Below are 21,509 nucleotides of genomic sequence, written 5' to 3'. Positions count from 1 at the left end.
GTGTGTGTGTGTGTGTGTGTGTGTGTGTGTCAGGAAAAACCACAGTTTCTTACATGTCAAACTCTCGTCTGTGTGTCTGATCACATGTGCTTCATATATATATATATATATATATATGAAGCACTCATGCTGAAGCAGTTTGCTTCTATTATTCCACTGAAATGTTAAATTCCTCAGAGTGTGCACAGTCGCAGCCAACATCCCAAACACACACACACCTATAGCAACAATTTTACAAAATACAGTTATTTGCCTTCTTGCCAGGTGTTGGATGAGAAGATTGATACCACTCTCATGTGTGTACATTCAACACAAAGCTGGAGCCAGCAGTCGGTTAGCTTAGCGCAGCTAGCCTGGCTCTGTCTGAAGGTAAATGAATCTGTCTGCCAGCATCTCTAAAGATCACTGATTTTCAACTTATATCCTGTTTGTTTAATCTGCACAAATTCAAGAGTGTAAAATAAAAAATTTGTGGTTTTAGAAAGGGTCAGGTGCAGGACTGTTTCTTGACCGAGTATGTATATATAAATATATATATACATAACAACAATTTTCCAGATCTGAGATTGATATTAGCTCCGTTCCCCAAAACACTCCATATTGTGCGTGTATGTTTGTTCTTCCTCACCTTCTTGGTGCCCTCCCCCTCCATCTCGGGAGTGCTCGGCGCTGGGGCCCAAAGCATGCTGGGAGCGATGCAGACAGACAGGTTGAAGGCGTTCATCTGGTTGTCGTGGGCGTTGCCTTGGATACAGTGCAGTATGGCGATCACATGTCGCAGGAGAAGCAGGTTCTCGCTTGGCAGGAGGTGGAGCAACCTGAGAGAGTGGAGGAAACGATGGTTAATGACTACAGCAATCATAAAAAAAACAACATCTTGTTCTAAGTTCTTGTTCTCACAGTGTGTGTGTTGCCGTGATGTTTGCTGATCTCAGGCTCCACAGGAATTTTTCCACTAACATTTTCATTGTTGCTTTCACATTAGTTGTTTTTTATTTTCTTAAGCAAAAGGAATTCAGTTTGTTGTATTTGGATCTGGAGCAATGCCGCCCTCTCCCTCCGTCTTCCCCTCTCTAGACATAAACAGGGTGCAATTAAAGGAAAAACCAACAAAGTGCCACAGTAAGGTGTCGGGCCACCGCACGCCTCCAGAACAGTCATTTATTCAGTTCTTTCCTTTAATTTGTCTGCAGAATGAAAGCCTGTGTGACTTGTGTGTGTGCGTGTGTGTTTGTCCTTGTGAGAGAGAGACAGCTGTTACGTTAACAGCAGGATTTTGGCATTAAAATAATTTTTTATTTTTAGGATTTGAAGAGAGAGTTCCTACCTCTGGACAGCTTGCGTCCTCTCCTCCCCTCCCTCCCCCTCCATCGCATCCATCCACTGGTCGTACAGATCCACACACAACATGCTGCCCGGGATATTTCGCAGGAAGTCCTGAAAGCAAAAATGATATCATGAAAAATTATCAATTAATTAAACATGTCTTACAGCTATTTACTTTATCGAATAATGATTTTGTATTGGTAACACATTTTAATTTAGCTGATTGACTTTGTCTTTTTTGTTCTCTAGCCTTCTCTTGAAAAAGCTCGAGCTCAGTAATCAAGACCTGAGTTTATCATTTAGTCTAAAAAAAAAAAGGCAAATATAATTCAAAATAATTCAAAAAGTAAAGTTGCACTTGAAGTTTTGTATTTTCACTTTAGTAAAAATGAAAAACGATATTATATTAAAAATCAATAAACAATTGAGTCAGCGTGCCACAGAACGTTGGTCATCTGGTGCATGAAACACCTTGAGGAATTCACAGAAAAAGCATCATCAAGATAATAAGGTCAAAAATTAAAATACCACACTATCAAAAGCATAGAATGAGACAACGAGGAAGTAAGAGCAAAGACACTAACTACGGTTCTTGCACTTAAGTTATTAATAGGATCAGGCATCAATTAATTTTCAGTTGGTGGACTAACTGATTAACAATAACATCGTTTTTGTCCCAGGTGGTGGACTATCCTTGTCCACTGTGCAGAACACAGGTAAAGCACAGCAAAGTCAAAGAGGCAAGATGAATAAGCTTTGTAAACCCCGCCCAAACCACCTCAGCTGCTCCCTGGATGCCCGCTGCTGCAGCGACTGTTTGGCCTGGATGTGGAACAATGCTGCACCTTGTGTGTGTGACTGGCAGCCTGCCTGGCTGTGCAGAGACAGATTATCCTGTCTGGACTTATGTGACTTTGGACGCACATCAGTCGATCCTGCTTTCTGTTGTCTGGTTTCAAACGAGTGAGACAGGGCAGAGCTGTGTGTGGCTGTGTGTGGCTGTGTGTGTGTGTGTGTGTGTGTGTGTGTGTGTGTGTGTGTGTGTGTGTTACCTTGAGGACAGCAGCAATGATGAACACGGACTGGTGCGAGATGTCTGGGTCCTCAGTCCCACTGTCCAGTCTGTCCCGCAGCTCCCGGCAGGCTTTGGCCCCGGCTGACCGCCTGAAGACGCCCCTGGTGTAGGGCCCCTCCAGGTACAGGAACACCAACATGTCCTGGAGGGAACAGGGAAAAGGAAGATTACACACATAAAATCTCTTCATACTAACTTCTCATCAATATTCTGAAAGGAGCAGTGATTAAGTATATTGATCTCCTCATTCCCTGTTTGCTTGGTTTATTGTGGGTTCATCGTTTCCTAAAATCAGAATTTCTCCAGGACAAATGCGATGAATCTGTCTTATTTCCTACAGCCTCAAATGGGTTTTCGTTATTTACAAAGAAGAAGAAGAACTCAACGTACTTTTACAATGGAGCAGCACCATATCATCGGAGAGGAAACATTTTTTTTCAGATTGTAGAGTCTGAATTGCTTATGCAACAGATGGGGTTTCACTTCTCTGGTAATTCCAGCAACTACTTCTGTCTTTAACCTGACCCATTTATGTGAGCCATACACCAAAATCTAAACATGAGCAGGTGTCGACTGTCATTAATTAATTCATAATGCAGTGATCTTATAGTAGCAGTACGCAGCGATAGCACTGCAGTATATCAAACAAAAGCTCCAAAACTGAACCGACTTCCTCTTCCCCCTCCGCAGCTACCATACACTGTCGAGCCCCAAATCATCCCGTGACCCCCTCCAGACAGGGTCCTGACCCCTCCTGCTGGCGTACATGACCCTCCACTTGGCTCACCATGACAGGCTTGGGCAGGCCGTGGTCGGGAGAGCAGATGGAGCTCAGGGGTCGTCCGAACAGCCGTCCCTGAGCGGGAGAGAGCGAGGTCGGGGACAGGGGCAGGCCGTCCAGCTGTGTGCTGGAGCCTCTCCAGAAAGGCCAGTTGATCAGAGACCTCTTCCTCTTAAAAGACTTCTGCTGACCAGGTTCTGCGGAAAAGACGGAAGAGGAAGAGGTGAGCTGTGGCTTCAGTTTGCGCGCAATATCCAGCAGCGCTCAATGAGTCACCATCTCACTGCAAAACTGTGACATGCTTTATGTAATGTTTGTTTTTTTGTTATAATGGCTTTAATTTTCTTAACACCTGATTTGTTAAGGAGCCAGCCGGTAAGTCATGCACATGTATACAGCATAATGTAAGACTTAGGGCAAAGAAATTAAATTTATATATATGGCAAAAAGCACGACCTGCACAAAAAAAACTATAAACGAACTGATCTGCTAAATTTCAGCCACATAATTACACCCTGAAAAAAAGTGATGAAGGTGTGGGTGAGACATAGAGACAAAGATGGACAGTGTAAAACAGAGAAAGACACCAGAAAAGGCAGAAGAAGAAAGAACCATTGATTCAGTGTTTGAGAGAAACACATGTAGACCTGCCCTCACGCTCCAGAGAACCATTTAATTTGAAGTGTGTCTCTGTGTGCGCCAGTGCGTGTGTGTGCATGTGTGTGTGTGTGTGTGTGTGTATGTGTGTGTGTGTGTGTGAAATGACATCTATGGAGCCCTCTGTGTGTGTCTTACGGCTTATGACTGTGTGTTCCTTGTTGAGGGCTCAGTGGTGCCAGGTATCAATGTCTACCTGTGTTGTGTTTGTGTTTGCGTGTTCGTCTGCAGGTGAGTCTTCTCTGTGTCTACCTGTTCTCTCTGACATAACAGCTCAGCGTGTTTCTGCAGTGACGTTCTGCAGACATGTTGATGGGAATGTACAGCAAATATTTATCGTTTAAAAAAAATGACTTAAACCCAACAAAAGGAGAGACGCCATTCAAGCCTATGGTTGCCATAGAAAATAAAGGACCAACTTTAAAGACGCTGCTGCAACTTTCTAGTTCTAGTACAAATACCTGTAAAGAAGTAGAGCTGAACACAACCAGCCAATTAATTGATTAGTTGTTGGACAGAAAATTGATTGACAGTATGGTAATTGATAGTTATTAAGGTTATTCATTAAGCAAAATACCAAACATTTGCTGGTTTCAGTGTCTTAAATATGATTTCTTGCTTGTTTTCAATTATTGTAAAATATATCTCTGGGTTTTGGGAATGTTGATCGGATAAAAGAAGCAATTTGAAAATGTCACCAATCCATGAATTGATAATAAAAATAATCTTTAATTGCAGCACTATTCTGGATTTCATCTAATCTAAAATATCTATATAAGCAAGCGACATCTGTAAATTTAGTACTGCAGTAAATCCGCCGTATTATAACGTAACTCTAGCAACGTTGATTTGCCAACATTCGTGAAATGATAACATTGATGTTATTAAGCAACTGTGATTTGTATCTAAGGGTCCCACCCTTAGATATTCTCTCCCAACAAATGGAGGATTCTTTCAGTGGGTGGAGGACCCAGCAGCACCAAACAGGGCCCAAAAAAATATGTGGCATGCCTCACACAGAATCCATTATTTAACAATCTGCCGTGGCGTCATGCCCTAATACACTCTGGAACAAAGTTCAGCCGTAACAGAATTACTGGTGTGCTCTGGCACCTCTCAGCAGGCCTCGCCATCGCTGAAAAAACATCACCTCGCTGTAAATCAGGCGTTACATCATTACAGCAGTCAGGGAATAGTTTCAGAGAGGAGGAATGAGGAGACAGAGACAGACTGCTTGTCAACTGGGTGGGCAATGTCTGTCATGCTACAGTAACCTTCTGCTGGCGTGTTACAAAACAGGTGCTACATGGAGTATTTCTCCTCATGGGCAATAAAACACAAGACCAGGCACGACTAGTTTAGCCGAGTCTTACTACAATCAGGTCAATGTTGCTTTCTCTTCTTAACCTTTACCAAGTCGTTCTTGTTTTAACCAAAACCGGTTCCTTTATCTAAACTTAAAGGAGCTATAAGGAAGTTTTGCTATCACTACATAGTCATCGTTAGCATTAAAAGCTGTTTACTTACCAGTCTAGAAGAAACGTTACGAGTTCAGCATCAAACTTCATTCCTTCACTTGTCGAGAGCTTTCGTGTTTTGCTTCTATTTCTATTACTTCTTTTCTTAGACTGAGGTTAGCATGTTAACCAGCTAGCTAGCCCTGGCCCTGTCGGACCATCTCGTCATTCTTCGGGCTGCCCTGAAGAAGTGGCGCTGCTCAGAGGATTTATCTTGAACTCTTGTCTTGTAAACCCAACGATGGCTGAAGCTCTTGGAAAGACTGGTACGTAAACAGCTGTTAATGCTAACATTGGCTATGTAACAATAGCAAAACTTACAAATAGCTCCTTTAACCAAGCAGTTGTTTTACCTGCCACTTTAACGCCACATCAGAAAACTTTGTTTGGGCTGTCAGTACCTTACTTCTTGATATTTTTACACAACCAAAATAAGTAAAGTAGTTCCTTTTCCTATGCATGAAACCAACTTTGATAGATTCTCTTAGATTCTTCCACATTGACCTGACTTAATAAATTAAAACTTCCATCCAGAGGATGAACCACCTGGACGTCTGCTGGTGATCAGGCTCCGTGGGATGTGAGAACAGGGAGACTTTTGACATCTTCCAGGGACGGACAAGATAGTTTTATGGCTAATGGAATAGGAAGAGAATAGACTTCTTGCCACGAGTGAGTATGCACCATCTTTATTTTGAATATCTGGCATAATTATGGGCTGTGAGCAGGCCTGGGTACTGAATCCCTATATTTTTTTTGGTACCAGTTAAAATGTGATGATAGCCTCAACTATTGAACACTATTAGGAGTGTTGAAGAATAAACACCTGAAAAGGGGGCTTCTATCTGGACTTCCCTCAATGCACACACACACACACACACACACACACACACACACACACACACGCGTTCATTAGCTTTCGGGTTTGGGTGTGAGCGATTAAGCCTCGATGGCGGTCCGGCTGGTATGGAGTGATTATGTAAGATGCTGTTATGCTTGAGCAAAGGAATCTGAGGCGAAGCTTGTGGTTGGCAAACTGGAGCCTCTTTGACTGGAAAACACACTTTTTCTTCTCAACTTGTTTTCCTTTAAAACTCATCTCGTCCTTTTTCCATCCCGCTCTCTGCATCCGCAGCTCGTCCTCGCTCCTGTCTTCCGTCCTCTTGTTTTTATTTCTCCTCCACCTCCTTTTTTCTGCCCCTCTAATTTTTGAGGTGCCCTTTTCAGTCTGCCCCTCTGTAAATTCCTCTTTCACTATCTGTTGTAGTCTGTTGTTTCTTTTTCCTTCACCTCCACTGACCTTCAGACTTACTCAATAGCTGTGTCACCTCTTTTCACTTTCCATCTTCCTATTCTCACACTCATCCGTCCCTTCTGGGGTTTCTTCCCCTTTGTCTGGCTGATGTTTTTCTTATTCTGACACTGCATCTGTCCTAACCCCTGCTGTAACCCCTTGTCCGCTAAAATCTCCTTTCCCACCGTTCTCGATGACTCCTTTTCTTCTTGTTCGACTATTGATTCATACTCAGAACCAACAACACGACTGTACGCCTCTGAGTGTCGAAAACCAGCACAAACAAAGTGAAATGGTTTATGTAAGAAAAACAAATTCTGAGGAGGTACTTTCTGTTCTGCATTAATACTTCTGTATCCTCATACTTCTTCCCGTGGTTTCACAGAGCTAGATTTATGGATGGATTCTTGACACTGACCAACCATCTACTTGGAAACCACAACTGTCATATTGAGGAAAAAACTCATATTTTTCAGACACACCGGTTATAAATAAAATAAAATGAAATAAAAATAAGGAGATTAACTTTTAAAGTTTTCAGTTTGGAAGCAGTTTTGCTCATTTTCTTCACAGAAAAAATGTGTTTTTATCCAAATTAGACCCAAAAAATAAAATTAAATAACAGCATGTTGGCTTCCCTTGGCCAGATAGCGTCAGAGACGGTTCACTGATATTAACGTGAACATGCTGCAGAATTTCTTGGTTTTAAAGTCGCCCACATATATATATGATTCTGAAATACACTTTTGTTCTGGAAAATGTGTCATGACTCCCCAAAACGTCATCATCGGTCTTACCTATAAGTTGAGCCTGTCCTGGGGCAACCTTGCTGGGTTTGAGGATGAACTGGCACTGAGTGTCCGGAGGGAGACACTGGTCCAGCAGCAGCACCCCTGGACAGTCTGTGGGGCTCGTTGGATCCCTCCCTACTCCTCCTGCTAGTCCTCCACCACTGCTCCCGCCGTCCCGAATGTGGCTCATCTTGATGCTAAAGGGAAACTCGTGGCCTGAATGAGAGGTCAGGGCCCAGAGGTTAGAGGGGAAGGGTCTGGTATGCGCACGGTCTGTGCATGTCACATGGAGCCAAAGTAAAAAATCTGATCCAAATTAGGGCAGAACTAGCGTTGTGCAATGACAAATCACTAATCTGGATTTGGGATGTTAGGAATTCAGTGTGAACTACAGAACAAAAGATTATGGTAACAAAATGTCACTGAAATACCGCTGTGTCACAAAACTAACTGCTCTGAAACGCTCCCAGATGTTGAGTTTTTGGCGCACCACTTCTGTTTGTTCAGTAGTGACCCCCCAGTATGGTTATTCTCTGAATTAGAACTGCCTGTTCAGCCAAAATATTCGTTGTGGGAGGGATGAGACAGGATGTTTTTTGTTAGACTTTAATGAACATACATGTGTTTTCCTAAATGTTAAACCGCACCATGAGTGAAGATGAATTCGGTTTTCATAAGAGCATCTTGAAAGGAAAAAGAGTCGATTTCTTTCTTTTTAAATCGCTCACTTTTTTTCTGGTTGTGTTTTATCAAGAAGGTTTTACAAAGTAATGTCTACAACAGGTGGGCTCACCAATGAGAGGGTATGGAGGGTCGTCCTTGCTGGAGCTCACCCACAACCGGTGGTCTTTGACGCAACCCTAGACAGAGAAAAGGCAAATCTGGCTAAACAAATCTATTTTAACATCTACATTAAAGATTTTGTTGCTTTTACTTTTCAAGGTATCTTCATAAATGCACATCTGCAGTGAACAGAAAGCTCCACAAACACTGTAGAGCTTCATTTTAAAACAAATGTTTGTGCTATTCTATAAAATTACTCATTTATATGTTAATTTGAATTTTTTAAATGTTAAACTTGCTATGTTTATTTATATATGGCCACATTTAAATAAATGCTATTCTACAAAATGTTCTAAAACATTACAAATCTTGGGAAAAAGTGTCACATCACACTACTGTGTATACATGCTTCACACGCTGGAAATCCTTTTTTCAGACAGTCTAGTATTGATACTCTCAGCCAGATGTTTAACAGACCTTATTTCTAAAGTCCAGACTGGAAAGTTACAGTAGAGGCTATTTTTTCCACATCACTGATTCGCCTGAAACTGTTTTTAACATCACTTCAAAGTACAGTCACTGGATATTAAGCTGAGCATCAACAGCGGTCTTTGGTTACTCACCGATATGCCGAACTGCAGCAGAGCCATGCGGATGACATCAGTGGTGCTGTCAGTGTTGCTGACCGCGAGCGTCTTGGCCTGGTGGAAACATTTTGGAGACATTACGGAAATATGTAGCCATTTGTGTGCTAATAAATGATAGCACTGCTGCCGATGTCATTAATTACCCACTTAAGGACAGACCAGGCGATCAGACAATATTCATTTCTGTGCTGACAGAAGCAATACAGAGGGAAAGAGGAGAAGCTTACATATGCACAGTTTCCAATATCCTTTGCAAATATCTTGAGTGGAATGGTCTTGGGGTCATCCTTCTCTTTTCCCTCAATTATCCGACTGAGTGTGGGGGAAAAACAAAGGAAGGAAGTCAGCGTTAAAATAAAAAGAGCATTTGAATATAAGTTAAGTTCATTTGGCCAGTCCAGTACTGTGATATGTGATATACTGTGTGTATATATATATATATATATATATATATATATATATATATATATATATATATGATATTTATGCCAAATTAATCTTAGCTGTAAATATAGTATATGCATTAGCTTGACTGTATCGTAGGCGTTCAGATCTTATAACCTTCGTCAGGCCACTTGATTTCTATGAATTCACAATGTGATAACTCTAATTCACTTTGAGATGGCTTCTGTTAACCACTTCTGTTACATCCAAATCTAATCTTTTATGCCCTGTAAGGGAAATTTGATTTGCAAAATAAACTTTGGGCTAAAAAGACTAAAACGAACCACTGCAAACAAAGTATTAGAAGGTTTAACCAAGCATTTACCTTTTGATGAGCACCAACCATTTGTCCTTGTGCTCCTCGGAGCTGAAGAGAAGTAAACAGAGCGACACAACATAATCAGAGGAAATCGTGTTAAACGCAGTTGTCTGTTTTTCTCTGTTATGTAACTCCAGTTAGATAAAAACCACAGCCTTCACCCCAGGACATGACTGGAATCTTTCTGATTGAAATTGTAACGGGTGGGTGTGAGTTTGCGCCACGGAGGCAGGTGCAAATGTACAGCACATTATATGCAAATGTATTTGCATGTTTGTTCCTGCTGTGCATGTGTGTTATCTACTCCAGCCTTAATGTTGGTGGGTTCAGTGGCTTTACGACTGACTTAAGGGTTTATGGATTTTGTGGTTGCGTGTTCAGTGTTTTTAGTTCCCGTCTGTGATGTACATCTGAACCTCAGAACTCAGTGTACTCTTTCAGAAGTATAGTGAGTGACTCAGAGAGACATTTTAGAGATGTATTTTGCATGCTTGGGATGGATAAATATCATGCAACTGTCAGCGAAGTTATGTAAGAGGAAATGAAATTACATTTTGCTCTTGTTTGATTAAATTAAAGATAATCTAGAAAAAATAAAACTATGGCTCATTTTCCAGACATTCTTCTTCTTGAATGTGAAAAATTTGCTCTTGCTGTACTGTGAGAGTGTGAGTGTGTGCGTGTGTGAGAGTGTGTGTGTGTGTGTGTGTGTGTGTGTGTGTGTGTGTGTGTGTGTGTGTACCTGAAGGTGGCCACACAGTTGCAGGTGGGCCAGCCCATGACAAAGCTCCTCTCTGGGTTGGTGCTTCCTTCACACACCTCTTCCATCCAGTTGGCGGTCCACATCTCACACACTCGGACTTGGGCCTTCACTTTGAAATGAGTGGGAGACCTGTAAAAAAAATAAAACAGTGTGCTACACATGCTTCACATGTCCCAATGTGATTGCCAAATTGCTAAATTAACAGTATAAAACATTAAAAAAAAAAGAAAACAAAAAATCTTCACATTTGAGAAGTTGAAATATATTCATTTCCTCTGCAAACCAATTAACTGACTTGTCATTTCAGCTTTAGACTCCGCAGCAAATACATTCTTCAAAAATGGCTTCCGGAAATATTTGTGTGTGAAAAACTGAAAAATTGAGTCCTCCTTTATCAAGGAGTTCCACAGGGAACTTACTTAGAGCCCCTTTAGTTTGAATCTGAATCAGTTTTTGTCAAATAACATATTTCCATAAACCTCTGACATATGGCAATCTTACAAAAAAGATTGGGCTGTTTTCAGAGGTTAAACACAGGCACAAGTGTATTTATGCACCACTACATCTGTGATTACAGAGGAGAAAACTCATGCACACATGTGGAATGCACACATCCTCTCCCTGCTATTACACGGATATAAAGCTACACAAATGCACATACGCACAAACTAACCTCTTCTCCATCTCTTTATTTTAAACACGCACATGCCAACACACATTCCTCTAACTCACCCTGAGTTCAGCCACAATGTAATAAAGCCAATTATAGCGTATACTTTCTGTGCTGGAAGGGTCAGCTCCACCCACTGGCACATGACTCCCGGGACAGACCACAGAGGTCCTGCTGTGTCTGAACTGAGGGGTGTGTATGTACAGTAAATACTTAAGTACACAGAGCTGAAGTCTGTTTCCGTCTCTACATGCCTATGTGTTTATGTGTGTGCATTAGTGCATGTATATGTGTGTGTGTGTGTGTGTGTGTGTGTGTGTGTGTGTGGACTTCAAAAACATCAGTGTGCACTTTAAGTTTCTATTTTTGAATGTGTGTGTGTGTGTGTGTGGTGTAGTTTGTGGGTGGGGAGCCCCGTACTGTAGACCCAAGGCAGGCCAGTGTGGCTTTGATCTGAGCCAGGCTTCATATGGATTTAATTGGTTGGGAAATAATTACATACTGGGGAAAAATGAGGGAGAGAGAAGTGAAAGAAGCGGAGCAGTGAGGGAAGGAGAGTGGAGGGAAAGATGCAGCTCCATCCTCAACAGTTTATTGTTTGATATCAGTGTTAGAGTAAAAAATGGGAGCAGATGAAATGTTGCTTCTTGGTGTCTCAAATTTGTTTTACTATTTTTTCCTGTTTATGTCTCTTTGTTTCCATTTTACATCTCACTCACACAGCCACATAAACACACACTCACGTACTCTCTCTGTCATTTCACAAATCACAGAGGGAAACTTACTTGGCCTTGGCGACGAGCAGTGTGTCCGTGAAGAGGAAGAGGTGTCTCTCCTGTGTCTGCAGGCCTGTCTTTAGCTGCGTCTGGGCGTGACCCAGGAACAGGCGGCCTGGACACTCGGCCAGGAAGGCCTGGACAAGGGGACATGACTCTGGGCTGACTGGCGTCAGGCAGCTTTCCCTAGGGGGACAAACCCGAGACAAACACACAAACAGCATCAAATACTCTATTGATCCCCAAAGGACAAATTTGTGGTTTGGATGAGTTTGAATGTTAGCATTTCTCTGAATAGGTTTTGAACCCCAACATTGGCTGTGGTTGGACTCAAACTCTCTTCACTTCCCTCAACAGCTACTGTAAAACTACCACTGAGCAAAGCACTGAGCACCATACATGCTGTAAAACTATGCATTTTCAGGGAGATCTCTCTTTTCAAGCTTCAAGACTAAAATACAAAAGGTGCATCAGCTAAATAGGATATAATTTAAATATAACAAAATCACAGCTGAACACAATATACTCATACACATACAAACACACACATTTGATGTGGGGAGAGTCATACTGTATACTCTCCTTTAATCCAGGGTTTTAACTGTGCTGAATTTGCACTAGGGGATTTTCCGCAACTCCAGAGCGCAGAATAACGATAGAGCAGCAAACATGTAACTAAAACACATGAGGCCCATGTTGCCGTGAACCAAACTTGGAAGAGGCTGCGAAAAGACTAGTGTCCAAACAGCTCGTACAGCCTCGTTAAAGTCCAACAGTGGAATATTTACCTCATTATTTACTGCATTTTCTCTTTACTGATTCCTCACAGTTGCTGCCACACACATAATCAAGCACTGTCAGTAAAATAAATATTGGACTTTTGGACCCGCAGTGCGATCGTTTGGCTACAAATCATGTGTTATGTTGCATAAGCTGGTTGGAAAAAAATCTGTCTGACATTGTTTGGAGCTGCACAAAGACGAATAGTCAGAAAAGGCTGAGAGAGGCTCCTGCCAGCATCAATGGGACCTCTACTGTTAAACATGGGGTAAATAGTGACTGACTGTCATTTCATTTTGCAATGAATCGTTCATCCAGAAACCTCTGGTCTGTCTCTTTTGTCTTTTCCTTTTCTTCTTTCAATAAATCACTTCATGAAAACTCTTTGTAAAAGTTCTTTAAGAATACTTGCTTGCGAGTTACAGAAATACTTTCATTTTAAATAAAATTGTCTTTCTTTTATCCGTTTCTCTGCTGTCAATATGCGCCACTGATGGACAGATCTAAACAGTGGGGAATTTTTGGAGGAAGAGGAAATCGTTTGAGAGCTCCATCCTTTCCTGTTTACCCTCCACCACTAGATAAAAGACCTACATCGCCACTTACTCACACATATACACATTTTCTATCTCCGTCTCTGCCTTTCTGTGTCTCTTTTTTGTACACAAACATGCACACACTCTCTCTTGCCCTCTCACGCATGCACACACCCACTTCTTAACATAGTTTCTACCTCTTCTTACAAATGCACATCCTTGAGGACTACACACACACACACACACACACACACACACACACACACACACACACACACACACACACACACACACACGCTTCTGTTGGTAAGCCCCTTCAACAAAGCGCCAAGAAGTAGTCCAAGCCTTACAGGGAGGACAGAGAAGCTTGAATTCTCTCATACACCAAAATCCTTCCAGCTACATTGCGTAAGTGATCAGTTACGTAATTAATTAACGAAGAACAGACGACTGCGCTGGAGTGCTTCCCTTTTTCATCCGTCTTTGTGCGCCCTCCAAAAATAAATCCAAAGGCGGCTGAGTGAATTCAATTAAAAGGCATGAATGTAGGCAATTAAGCATTGAGGGTTGGCGGGATACGAAGAGTAAAGAAAATATGTCCTTTTCTTTCTGCTTTTTTGTTTTTGCTTTTGTTTAGTTTTTTTACTTACTGTATCAAACACATGAAAACATGCTACTTTAACAGTTACGTACAGAACTGACAGTTGCAAAACAATCAGCTATTGTTTCTGGAAATACTTTCCATGTGTAACACTGTGAAATGATTTCACCCCGATTAGAAAACATTTACATAACTCATGCACCATTCCACTTCTCTAAATCAAGCATTTCTTTCTTACTTTGTCAGGGAGATAAGAGGCTAACGCATGTAAATCTTCATTTTTGCTGTCAGCTCCTCCAGCTCGATGTCATTCTGTGATATGCCTCAATATTTCACCCTTTCCCTTTGTTTAAATTTCTTCTGCAAAGAAGTAATAAAGTTAAAAATGAGTCTTCTCTGTCCTTGACACAGTCACCCAGCTTCAAAGCTGTGTCAGCCGGGGTGAAACACCGCTGCAGGGGAGATTTTTTTGGGCTTCTTGATTAAGTTGCAATGGGATTTTCAATTCAATTCCCATTGAGCTTATCAACTGCATACATCCTCGTCTGTTCTTATTGTCAAAGCAGATCCGGGAAATGGTCCTGTCAGCCCACACACACACACACACACACACACACACACACACACACACACACACACACACACACACACACACACTTATGCATATGGACAAACCTTCCTGTAAAGCCCCTTTCACATCTCGCTGCCCCAAAAAAGACAACATCTTCCGTATTCACCACACATCCCTCCCTCCTGAATGTGAGATTGACAGCTGAGCCGGCCGTCCTTTGAAATCTGATTGATGAGCAGTTAATGGCTCCATTGTACGTCATGTGATGTTGATAAATTGAGTGCTCGGCCTGCCCGCACATACATGGCCACCTTTGTGAAGGCACGGCTCTGTGGGGAGAACTGTTGACTTTTTGCAACACAATAAGGGGCCGATGTACAAAGAGGCGCACATCACCGCATACTAATGTCACAATGTCCCAGCGTGAATATCTCAGCAGCACCGGGCGAGATGTGTTTATGAAGGTTTTTACATCTTATCATCATGAAACACAAAGTGGGATTTGATAAGACAAATTTGCCTAAGAGAGCTTTCTGTCTTTAGACAGTCCATTAGGAGTTGAGTCATAACATAGACAAAAAAAAAACAAAAACAATATGAAAGCACATTTGATTCACTCAGTACTTAAATCCTGGAGGCTGGGATTCCAACAGGTGTAAGTACTATACACCCTGAGGACAACAGCTGGACAAACAGCTGTAACTTTCTCCTCTCTCTCGCTGTTGATTTTTTCCTTCTTCTCCGTTCTTTTACTTTGCCAATGTGTCCATCATCCCACCTCACTTTCTTCTTCTTCTATCTCTCCTACATCACTTATCCAACTCATTTGTTCTCTTTCTCTCTCATTCAATTAAGCTATTAAGTTTAATCTATTAAAAAAATACCAAATACCAAGACCTTACTAAACCTAATAGCTTAAATAACTGCTTCATTAGCATGACTTGAATTTTTACATCTCTTATCCACAGCACTACTCCACAGTGACCGGCAACACCGTCACTGTGCAACAGCGTGACGTCACCTCAGCTGTCAAATGGTCGACCCTGACTGAGCAGACGGACTCCCTCCGGGCAGCCATGACACTTATATAACTCTGTCCATCTGTTCAGCTTTATTAATAACCCTGCAAGTGACCCTGTGTGTGTGTCCATGTGTGTGTCAATTTGGACGCCATATTGTCCGTATCATCATCATCGTTTTTTGTTTTTTTTTATAGCAAATCTGATCAACCTGGCGTCTCAGTTCATTTTCAATTTCCAAGAGGCGTTATCAACGGTTGCCATTTAAACTTCCTTTGGATGCAACTGGAGAGACCTACGACCAATCAGAACAATGAAACGTGTAATGTAGCACAGAGTTGGTAAATTCAACTTTTACCCAATCCTGTCAGTTTCTCTGCAAACACATCTGTCTTATCAACAGACGCTGTGAATGCAGTTGTTTCTTCTTCTTTTGGAGGAAATATACCGTCCAGATTCAACAGAGATCTACACATCAGCGGCAGCCATCTTGCCACGCCCATCTGCAAGAGCAAATAAGCATGAGCGCTCTGATTGGTCTGGTTTCCAGGTTAAACTCTGACTCGTTCATGTTTAATGTTTTTATGGCATCAACCCGAGAAGAGAGCGACAGAAGTGGTGATGATTTACTGAAGATGTGTGTGCATACGTGACTATGTGTATCTTTATAGGAATTTGTGTATAGAAAGTCAGAGGGTGTGTGTGTGTGTGTGTGTGTGTGTGTGTGTCTGAACTTGTCCGTGTGTGTCTCTGCATCGGGATGATTGCATCACCAGTAGTTTGACCTCTTTCTCCCAGACAAAGGCTGTCCAGACAAGCGACAACTGACAGCTCAATGTGTGTGTGTGTGTGAGAGAGGCAGAAAGAGAGAGTGTGTCTGTTAACATGCAGATTAAAGAAGATGTCTGTACCATCTACTACATCCACAGTGGCAGCTTTTGTTCATCACTGCAACAAAACTGCAGTGAACATGAGAATAAAGACTTGACACATGGGATACACTTCTGAATTACTCTCCAAATATATCTATAACTAAACATTTTTGTATTTATATTTGTTTTTTCTTGGAAAAGAAACAATGAGAGAACAATGGCCCATTCTTCATAATTGGATAATTAAGGTAATTTTATTGCTGATGGTTTGACTTTAACCTATATTTTTCTCTTCTTTGAAGCTGTTTTATATTGAAAAAAAGATTTATTCACATTTATTAAAAAGGTGCTTGCTGTTACCGGAAATAAGGTTTATAAGAGCGGTTATTTGTGCATCAGAAAACCAAAACATTGAGTTAAAAGAGGCTAAAAAGCAGGCGGACCTGCAGGATTGGGTGGTAATTCTCTGCAGGTTTTTCACTGCAAGCGACGCCTTTCACATTAAACACCTCATTTGATCCACTGTTTATATTAAAATACCCCCCGGCAGCCTCCAGCCATTAAGATGAACAAGTGATCTGTGGCGAAGAAACACGAATAACACCACACATTTAAAATCATGCTTACTGCTTCCTGTCCTTTTCACCCTCTGTCTCTTTACTGTTTCCACTTGACTCACCTCAACCCTGACCTGACTTGAGCTGCGCCAGATCATTTCCATAGGCAAACTATAATGTCATCGCTCGCCGACACACAGCGCTCTCCATATAACCAGAGGAAATACATACCCATGTGCAGCGGGTGAGGTCAGAATACTGAAACGCTTCCCTTTTTTTTTCAGCCAGTAAAGGAGAAGTGGCCGGCGGCTATCGACCATGATATCCTTAGCAGAGCTCATTATTAAAACCAGGAAATGTCTTTTGCATGATGTGTGAGTGAGTGTGTGTTCATGTATTTGTCATTTTGTGGGCCCAACTGTCCTCAAACAACCAGAGAGAAAAAAAAATAATAATCAGAAAGCAGAAATCACACAAACTTAGAGGACACTTTCTCTCTTTTTCCAAACGCTTACTGCAAATTAGGGCTCAAGTTTCGGGTGGAGATTAGAAGTAAGGTTAAATAAATACAGTGACATCCTGAGAAATATATTAATACAAACATGCATCTGTCTATTGGGTGCAAGAAGAATTAACAGAGAGGTTGTTGGGGTGTGTGTACATTGAGTGAATTAAACATATGTATGTGTGTGTTTTCTGTCAGGTGGTTTTTGGATTTGTGTGTGTGTGTGTGTGTGTCTTTGTGGTGCCACTGTGGCTGAGGGTGAGTAGGAGCGTGAGCTCAAGGCTGTCAGCCAATCATATGTTTTTATGCTTTAGGGTACAGCCACCTTCCTCCCTCCAGTATAGATTTCACTGCCTGAGCGGAAGGGGACTTATACTCCAGCCTGAACCCCTTAATACCCTGAACTGTGAGGCTGCCGGCTGAGAGATGAGGTTATACTTCTGGATGAGGTGCAGCAGTGTGGGTATGTATGCATGTGTGTGTGTGTGTGTGTGTGTGTGTGTGTGTGTGGAGGTGATGTAAGTGACTGAGCTCAAGGCCAAAGAGCCTTTCAGTTCCTCCAGGCCTGATGGGAAAGGCAAGACAGAGAGAACAAAAGACAGAGTCACCTTGGATATAAAAGCTGTAAAATAAATAAAACTAACTCTTCTAAAATTAAAATGAATTTAATCTCCACGGCAACAGGTGGTCGAAGTCATTAAGAGCTAAGAGTAATTTTTTGCTTCTAGACTTGGTTTTATCCAAGCAGCTATTATATGGTGAACAAGTGAACAAACATTTATGACCCTGTTCATTCACTGAAAGCTAAAAGTGGAACAAAGATAAAAATAAAAACAAATAACACTTTATTATATAATATAATGTTAAGTATTGGATTCACCACTTGCTCTACGCAGTGATTTAACAGGACAATGCTTTTTCAAGGGCCTACATTGTGATTGTAGAAAATACTCACAACTAAAGAGCTGCTCAGTTAGAGAAAAGTAAGAATGGCAAATACAGCAGTTACTTTCCTTCCTCTGTAATAACACCTGAGCCAGTGTGATGTGTTTGGATAAAGAGCTCAGGGGTGATGCAGTAATGAGTAAGTCACTGCCAAGTATTGTTGGCAGAACTGATCCATTTAAACTGTATTAATAGCGCTTTAGGGGTTTAGAGTTTTTATACAACAGTTACCAAATGGTTTGAAAAGATTTTACAAACCAAAAACAAACTTATATAAAAAAAAAAGAAAACAGAGAAAGATCAGAAACAACAATAATCTTCTTAAAAATATGGAAATAAATGACAGTTCCTGAGAGAAATTCACAATAATCACCACCATGATCTTTCACCTTCACCCACTGTGAGTCACCTGACCGCTGCGACTTCACATCGCTCCCCTGGTAGCACCCCCTGCACACACACATCCGCACATTAATGAACACCTCGCACACTCACTGACATGAGAGGTGTTGACCCCTGATGACCCCCACTGGCCCGTACACCTCCTGATGAGAGGTCAAAGGTTAAGGGTGACAGCTGAAAGTGTCAAGCCCTGGCTCCATACCTCCTGAGACTTGTAGGACACACACACACACACACACACACACACACACACACACACACACACACACACACACAACCCTAAGAGCACTGACCCATTTACCAGTGTGGAGAGTTCCCCTCAGCACTGGCCTAAATGGTCCAGTTTCACAGTTCTGCCTGATGTACCTCTGCAGCCACTAAAAACTGCCACTAGCATGCACACACATCACAAACGTGTCAGACGGTTGCACCACAGCACACTTGCTCAATGGAGACAATATGATGCCATAATAACCAAGATTTTAAAGCCTTAAACCCTGATTTGACTTCAAGCCGATTCTTTTTTAAAGAATCAAAGAGTTAAACATTAGACAAACAAGGTTTCTAGTAAATAAACGCTTTCCCCTAGGGGTTTGTAATGGCTTATTTCCCACCCTGTTAAAGGAAAAGGAAGGGATTTGTGTGACTGTGGGCAAGGGTGATGAAAATCCTGATAGCTCTGGGAGAAGTCCGACCCCCCTCTAAGTCGTGAATGAGTCAGGAGGGCCACCGTCTTGTTTCTGATGTGTGAGACAAATTTAAGGCAATGTGGGAGGAAAAACCACTTTCTTCATCCAGATTTTATACTCTACTTGACCTGCAGCTTCACTTTTTTTCTTTTCTAATTTCTTCCTTATCACCTCCTTTAAGTATGTAGTAAAACCCGTACGGCGGGTTTGAACTCTCCTTCAGTGATGTTTCTGCTGCAGCTGCCACTGGCTCCCGAGAGGAGTCATTGCTCCATTGAGAAACTCCAGGCCAACAATGATGTCAGCGCCACAGCAGCTCTTTATTATTGAAGCAGGTCGTGTGTGTGTGTGTGTGTGTGTGTGTGTGTGTGTGTGTGTGTGTGTGTGAGCGTGTCTGAGCTCATACCTGGATGTGCTTCTCGATCTGGTAAGTGCTTTGCTGATGACCAGCGAGGGAGCTGACTGTCGTCTTTGGGCCAAGGTCTTCATCTTCTACACAGTCAGAGAGAGAGAGAGAGAGAGAGGGAGAGAGAGGAGATGGGTCAATGCAAACGCTGACTGGAGGTGATGGTTGTGCACCATTTGGCATCCCATGACAAATAACATAGTAAAGGAGAAGGAGAGCACACAGCCAGCACCTCCTGAAACTTGCAGGAAATGTAGGCAGACAGGGAAACATACCAAACTCCTGTGTGTGTGTGTGTGTGTGTGTGTGTGTGTGTGTGTGTGTGTGTGTTGAAATGAAAGCAGAAGTGACGATAGCAAAGAGGGAAAAGAGGAAGTGAGCTGAATGGTTAAAGATGGAGTCAGACGGAAAAAAACAAGTGACAGAGGGAGACTAAAGTGGAGAAATGTGTCGTCTGGCAGTTGCACAAAGTTTATGATCCCTCATCTACTCTCACTGTAACATGATAAATTGCAGACTCCCTCACACAAGTATGACAGGCATCCGTGTGGCCGCCGCAGCTATTTCAATTAAAACTTAATCTATTTACAACATACCAAAACCACGTGAGTCATAAACATGCAGCCACCCCCCCCCAAACACCAGCACCCCACCCCCACCCAAGCATACACTACTTTCATTCAATCTGGAGAAAAACCCCCCAAAAAATCAAAAGTAGTGACAGAAATGAAATAAGACTTTGCTTCCTGAACTCTTTTTTGCAGTGACTTATGGGTAACATTCCTCTCCTACTGAGCTGTTCAAGGAGGAAATGGCAAACACTGCATAAAATGTAACGCCATGGGACACGAGACGCAGTGTTTGGACAAAAGAAAGATGCATCAACTTTTCATTTTTTTTCCAAAGAGACGTCACAGTGGCTGAAAAAAAGTTTTAGAAAATAAAAATAAAATAACCACACATCGAAGAAAAAGCACACACGTGTACACATGCATCGATTTATCACACAGCTACGAAACTGCCCTGACAACTATCTCACCACATTTTATTTGACTTTTAACTGGCTTTACAGTCAGAAGAGAAAAATACAGTTGAGGTTTCATTAGTTTTATGTTAGAAAGTCAGCAATTTTCAACCAGTAACAGGCTTTTGTTTGTTGCACACTTTAGTTTTTTTTTTAAAAAGTTAGTGAAATCAGGCATGAAGTGTGACAGTAACATTCATAAAATGTCATGTTGATTCTGCCTGCAGGTGTTAGGCGGCTGACAGTGCTCTGATATGAAAACACCCCTCATGGTGTGATCAAACAACAAAGCTTCATGTGAGAAAAAAAAAATTAAAAAAAGAAATGGAGCCCTGATGTGTCAAATTATGCTGATTGTCTGCAGAAGCCAAAAGAGGAAGCCTGGACTGAAAGGCACTCACTTAAAAAAAAACAAAAAAAACACCAGTGTTATCGCTTCAGATAACTCTGCAGTGTGAACACTGCTACACCACATACAGGATACATACAAGTTATGCCTTTTCATGTCATGCATGTCAAGTACAGCTCGATATGAAACCTCAACATTTTGACACAAACATCTCAATAACAACAACTGCGTGAGTGAAACTCTACATTCTGAGCGTTTGATAAAGCGGAGCTCCGGCCGACAGCTCATTTCTCACAACTGCCCAAAGGTGAGCAGAGCGCAGGACTTTTCCAAACCAGGACAAAGCTGCAGCAGCTGCTCACCAAAAAAATAGAAGAATAACGGGGGGGGGGGGGGGCCTAAAAAAAAAA

At 41.9% G+C, this 21,509-nt stretch overlaps 1 protein-coding gene across 1 annotated transcript in view; it reads right to left on the bottom strand.

The window, feature by feature from the left end:
- Nucleotides 1-628: 628 nt before the first annotated feature.
- The window catches only part of arhgap20 (Rho GTPase activating protein 20), a gene marked incomplete at its 3' end in the record, with an annotated part of 22,828 nt that continues 1,947 nt past the window's right edge, over nucleotides 629-21,509 (bottom strand). The window contains exons 2-13 of the mRNA XM_023403282.2: nucleotides 19,727-19,812; nucleotides 11,853-12,029; nucleotides 10,377-10,526; nucleotides 9,641-9,682; nucleotides 9,099-9,183; nucleotides 8,848-8,925; nucleotides 8,235-8,301; nucleotides 7,448-7,657; nucleotides 3,189-3,379; nucleotides 2,379-2,543; nucleotides 1,328-1,437; nucleotides 629-818 (exon numbers count right to left, since the gene is read on the bottom strand). Of these exons, the coding sequence (XP_023259050.1) occupies nucleotides 629-818; nucleotides 1,328-1,437; nucleotides 2,379-2,543; nucleotides 3,189-3,379; nucleotides 7,448-7,657; nucleotides 8,235-8,301; nucleotides 8,848-8,925; nucleotides 9,099-9,183; nucleotides 9,641-9,682; nucleotides 10,377-10,526; nucleotides 11,853-12,029; nucleotides 19,727-19,812 (1,551 nt within the window). The remainder of the gene's footprint in view (nucleotides 819-1,327; nucleotides 1,438-2,378; nucleotides 2,544-3,188; nucleotides 3,380-7,447; nucleotides 7,658-8,234; nucleotides 8,302-8,847; nucleotides 8,926-9,098; nucleotides 9,184-9,640; nucleotides 9,683-10,376; nucleotides 10,527-11,852; nucleotides 12,030-19,726; nucleotides 19,813-21,509) is intronic.

Source organism: Seriola lalandi, unplaced genomic scaffold (genome assembly GCF_002814215.2).
Source record: "Seriola lalandi dorsalis isolate HSWRI2012SDOR001 ecotype SW California unplaced genomic scaffold, Sedor1 jcf7180002054104, whole genome shotgun sequence".
In the NCBI taxonomy this organism is placed as follows: domain Eukaryota; kingdom Metazoa; phylum Chordata; class Actinopteri; order Carangiformes; family Carangidae; genus Seriola; species Seriola lalandi.
This window is presented reverse-complemented; position numbering and strand designations above follow the sequence as displayed.